The sequence below is a fragment of the Leptonychotes weddellii genome, chromosome 6, assembly GCF_054177405.1.
Source record: "Leptonychotes weddellii isolate Sample4059 chromosome 6, ASM5417740v2, whole genome shotgun sequence".
Classification (NCBI taxonomy): domain Eukaryota; kingdom Metazoa; phylum Chordata; class Mammalia; order Carnivora; family Phocidae; genus Leptonychotes; species Leptonychotes weddellii.
In genome coordinates, this window is record NC_138374.1 from 12,689,584 (window position 1) to 12,695,067 (window position 5,484).

Consider the following 5,484-nt stretch of genomic DNA (forward strand, 5'->3'; position numbering starts at 1 on the left):
GCATTTTGCTGCTTTCGCATAGGCTTCTTACTCAACTTCCTGACCGTACCTTCTAGATATGACAGGCCTGTTTTATTGGTGGGTGAAATAAAAAGAAAAGAGCTACTATTTGTACTGGATGCTTTCATTTGCAAGCGCAAGATCTACCTGAGCACCTGGTCCACCTCAGCCTGGTTGGAGGGCGCCAGGCCCCGCAGCTCCTCGGTGATGGTTTCGTTGACCCACTGCACAGCTGTGCTGACTGCATTGGACCTTTCCGCTTGCTCCGCGTCCGCCAGCTCGGGCGAAGTGTTCTCGTGGACTTCAAAGTGCGTTGAGATCACCACCGAACATATGTTCTGAAAATAATATAAACGTGTTCTGCATTTTCCCCTCCCTCTTACAGAAAGGAAGAAATTGAATGTATCCAGCTTTAAAGGCACATGATATTTTATCACCAATTTCAAAGGGAAAATGAGAATATATAATTTTCTTTGAGATATTTTTATAACTGTTGAAACTGTATGGAACCTAACTTCAGGGAACATTTAAAATTATCACCTTGTTAAAATACACTTATAAAAATCTTACATTGAATTTCATTTTTATCACTACCTCTCCAATAAATAGCTAAAAGGATACAGACTTAATCATAATTATTTGCCTCCCAGAGACTGTAGCAAAATTATTTCTAACAAATATGTAGCAATTAAAGTGAATTATTACAATTATGAAAATGAATTTTTCTTTGTGTAGATCAGCCCACATATCTATAAATCTATATAAGTCTATATATAAACATATGAATCTATAAACACACCTATAGATTTATAGAACTCATCACATTAATGATGTCCGAGTTTTAAAATTATTTTTGCCCCATTTCTCCATCTTGGATCATCTTCAGGCTAGCATGTCATGTCTGTACCAATATGCTTGCTTGTATGGTTCATGCTTTATGTACATGACTACCTACAACTTGTGTGTATGTGTATATTTCACAAACGCTGAATTTCAAAACAATAATTTTCTACAATTTAGACAATAAATGCTAATAAATGCAATGGAACCAGGACACAATAAAGAACACATTTAAGCTTCTTCGTACCTTGGGAAGATTTTGAATGGTGCAGAATATTTCCACTTGTAGGGTTGGAAGCCCCAGTCCATCCAATACTTTTTTCCCCACTACTTTGCATATGGTGGGAGGCTTTGCAAGTTTAGAAAAGCAGTTTGCCTTCAACACACACAAAAAAACAAAAATTACAATACCATGACTAATTTATCTTTAAAAGGTCATTCACATTTACTCTAGTTTCTACTAAACCTCTCCCTGAGTGTCCTCCTCATGCGGGAAGGGGGGGTGCTTTAGGCTAGCAACTGCCCTCACATGCTGAGATTTGGATTAATCTGATGTGGGGTCTCCAGGATATGGAACAATCTGTTCTCTTTTGAACTCTCAGCAGAAACTCACATACATTTCTTTCTTTTTATTATTATAAAATGTGAATTTATTTATAAGCCAAATGAAACATTTGAGAAGTTTTAAAAAAGGAAAACAAAAGTCTTTTATTCTTATAGATTTATTTAAAAAGCAGTTTTAAATGACATAAATCCACAATATAATTTTAGAAATCAAATAAACTTCTCCATTTTACAGAATAGTATCTAACAAAATATAAAACTGTAAAGCATCTAAAACATATATTTATAGTTTTTTTAAAGAATAGATCATTGTATTGGCCACTGTTTTAAGTGTATTACCCACATTATTTATGCCTTGTAACGACCCTATGGGATCAGTAGTATTTTTAAAATCTCCACTCTACAAATGAGGAAACTGAGTATAGAGAGATGAAATATTTTGCCCAAGATTGCAAAATAATTGGCTGAGCTGGGATTCACCTCTAGGCAGGCTGACTCCAGAATCCATGTCAACTGCTATCAATTGATGGCGGAAAGGGAGAAGGACATGAAGTCTACCTTCAAATTCATAGCATTTTAGGAAGAAAAATAAGCATGAGGAACGTGGTTATACTTTTTACAAGTCAGGAATATGAGGCCCACACTAACTTTGGCTATTCCAGAAGCAGATAATCTTCCATCTGCCATGTTGTCTTCCATTTCTGTTTTGATGATGGTGCCTCAGAGTGAAATTTGTAGCACATATGAATTTAAGGGAGGAGAAACAAACAAAAATAACTCAGGATTGGAGTCTTAGCCATATTAACTTACTTTGAAACAAAGACCTTTGATTTAATTAGATGATTCCAGCTACCCAATGGAGGAGCATAGTTGTTTGAAAATTATTACTTAGTTTCTCTGAAGAGACTCCTATATGGAAGCAAACTGTCCATCAATCATGACACACTTGGGAATGTTTTCACATACATTTCTTAAAGACCCCATGTCACTTTTTAGCAGGCCCTAACCCATTCTGCTGTCCAAGATATGGAAGTCAGCTGGTCTCTAGAACGCTGTGATGCGAACTTTGGAAACCTTCTGGGGGCCCATTTTTATTTCTTCCCGCGAGGCATCTGGTATTTTAATGGTAAAGGCTTCTGCAGAGGCCGTATTTCACTCACCAGCAGTTCACGCCCAGAACGTGTTCAAAGAGGGTTGATTGGAACATTGGTAATAGCAGTTTCATTGATGTGGGAAAGCAGAAGCCATTTGGAAGTGATCCAAGAAAGAGAGGGAAGAGAATGAAGCTGAAGCAGAAAGCCCACTCAAAAAGCCTGGGTAAAAAGATTCAAGATGAGAAACGCCAGAGGAGCAGGAACTGGGAGAGTAGGAGGAGGAGGAAGGGAAGGTGAAGGCACACCCTCCTTGACCTCTTTATCGCCAGATTGTATTGGGCTCTTTATCTGCATTCATTACAGACCAGGCCTCTCAAAATCCAATGACCTCAACCTACATAATAGGTCATCTACTACTCATCAGCTCACAGGCGGTGCCCTAGCACAGCTAAAGCAAAAGTCAATTTTCAAGCCATCCATATATATATATATAAAGATTTATATATATTCAGTTCCTCTAGTATGTAACAGAAGCAGAGAAGAAATGGCATTTGAGCTGAACATTGGAGAATATGTAGTATTTCACTGGGCAGACAAGGGGGAGAAATCAAGGGCAGATACAAAGGAATATGATAAGCCAGGGGGAGGGAAGGGAGGAACTTCAGGCTTTAGGGAATAGCAAGGAGTCACAGGAGGTTTCTGAGCAAAAGAATGATGGTCAGATTAGGAATCTTGCTCTGGCAGCCACGATTCAGGTTGGGCTCGATAGAGGGAGAAACTAAATGAAAATACTGATGGCCAAAACCCAGACAGTGATAAAATGAAAAGGACATTGTCTTTTTGCTAGTCCAGCTCCTGAACATCCTTCAAAGTCCAAGCTAAAACTTTCTCAGACGTTACAGCCTACAGGGATCTTCCCTACCCCTGAATTCCTTTGATAGGCATACAGTGATCTGTCCCTCAGTCTAGCACAATCATATATCACCTTATCTGTTACTCCAGTTATTTTATGTTACAGTGGTTTTTGTCCCTTACCAAGCTCCCAGAGAGCTGTACAAACCAAAGTCCTGGCTGCCTAGTAGACTGGGAAGAACATTATATTGAGGGACCCGAGTCCAAGTTTCTAGTCTTAACTTTTGCACTAGGTAGCTGTGAGACAAGGTCTTGGTGTCTTTGTGAAATGAAGAAGTTTGACTAGTTAACTTAAAAGAATTCATCTAGTAACAGACAGTGGAAAGAGAATGGAATTCAGAGTCGCATTCATTCACTTGTACCACAAGTAAGTGCTTGAGTGTCCACTATGTACCATGCAATCTCCTTGGTACTAGGAACAAAGACCTGGTTCGATTTGTCACTGTCATTCACTGTGTCCCTTGGGAAAATCATCTAAATTCACCGGGCCACAGTTTCCTTATTTGTAAAACGGAAATCATAATTTTTACCTCCCAGTGTCCTAAAGATTAAGTGAAATAACATAAATCACATAGCACTGGGAGCTCAGCACATCCCTCCCCACCCCGCCCCAACATACAGCTTTCACTTCTAGGCCATGACTAAGGAAAATAAACATTCATGCAACATTCTCCATATCGACTGCCTCAACAAGGCGTGGTTTTGAACCTTGTAAACACACTGTGCTTCTTTACTGCATTTACATACTCTGCTGTCCCAACCACACTGCCTTCCAGAAGGAAGGTGTTGGCTAGTACTTAACGGATCTGTAAATGAGAACACGCTTGTTTGTTTCAACTGCTCATTGCTTAAGGCTAAGGTATGTATGTGCCCGATCTTGTGCGGAGCACAGGGGCTAGGCAGGTGGTAGGAAAAGGCCCCTGCTCTCCATGAAGCTCGCAAGCCTGGGGAGGGTCTCATCACGTGCAGGAAATGTTCAGGCGAAACGGGCAAGACTGATGTGAATTTGGAGTTTGGGTAGCAGCTGGTCAGGTGGGGACAGGCATCCAGGATGAGAAGGGTGCACACTGCAAGGAGAGCATAGGCTTGAAAGTGAGACTTGGAAGCAAAGAGAGCGGGCTGGGCATGAGGCCTAGGGTAGGCTGAGGCCAATGCCAGGGCACTCATCCGTGGTCAAACGGAGACCGCTGCAGGTTGGTAAGCTGAGCTACGCGGTATTAAGGTGTTTAAAAAGAACTGGCAACCGGGCGGACCGGCTCAGAGGTAGCGAGGAAGCCTGCCCAGCCCCGAATGCGCCTAGACCCCGCTTTCCTCTAGCAGCTGCCTGTCCACCACTCTCTCTCTGTCTCTCTCGAGATTCCTCCCGCCCAGGTTTCCGCACCGCTTCTCCCTTCGCGGTCGCCTCCCCGCAAGACCATGGATCCCGAGCCCGCGGCGGCGGCGCGCGTGCGCGACTCTATGGCGCAGGCGCATGGCGTTGCCGCAGCGTGGGGCGGGGGGAGAGGGGCTGGGGGGAAGAGGGTGTTTGTCCCAGGTCCCTACCAGGTGCCCGTAGACGTCGGCAGGCTGGAGGTAGAAGGTGGAGTTGAGCAGCTCTTCCAGCCTGCGCGGGACGTCGTTCTCCCGGTAGTACTCCATCGCCTGCTGCTTCAGCCTCTGCAGCTCCCTAGTGGTCCCACAGCTACGGCCGCCGCCGCCTTCTCCCATGGTAGGAGATTTAAGGCTACAGCTGGGGTTAGCCTGGGGGCCTGCGAGCGTCCTGCCCGTCGCTAGGCAACGGAACGAGATTCCCGACCCCCCAGATCTCGCGAGGCTTCCAGCCCGGGTTCTTGCCGCGGCCGGAGGTGCGCATGGCTCCGCCGCTCTCCTCCCTCCTCTCCTTGAGGGAATGGGGTCGGGGGCTTGGGCTCCTTTAGTCCCGACGCTTTTGCTCTGCCGGTGTCATTTTCGACCACTTTCCCCGACAATAGAATTCACGCTCTCAGGAAATGCTTTCTGCCGAAGCGTGGGAGCGTTAGCCCCGGCCTCCAGCCGGGGACCGGAACCTCTGGTGGCGCATCGTGGTCCCCACGGC

General features: G+C 44.4%; 1 protein-coding gene across 1 annotated transcript in view; it reads right to left on the reverse strand.

The window, feature by feature from the left end:
- Positions 1–5,227, reverse strand: part of ENO4 (enolase 4) — a 25,255-nt gene extending 20,028 nt beyond the window's left edge. Inside the window, 3 exon segments of the mRNA XM_081823061.1 lie at positions 148–338; positions 1,088–1,216; positions 4,953–5,227. Coding sequence (XP_081679187.1) covers positions 148–338; positions 1,088–1,216; positions 4,953–5,117 — 485 coding nt within the window. The 5' untranslated portion in view covers positions 5,118–5,227.
- Positions 5,228–5,484: the final 257 nt, after the last annotated feature.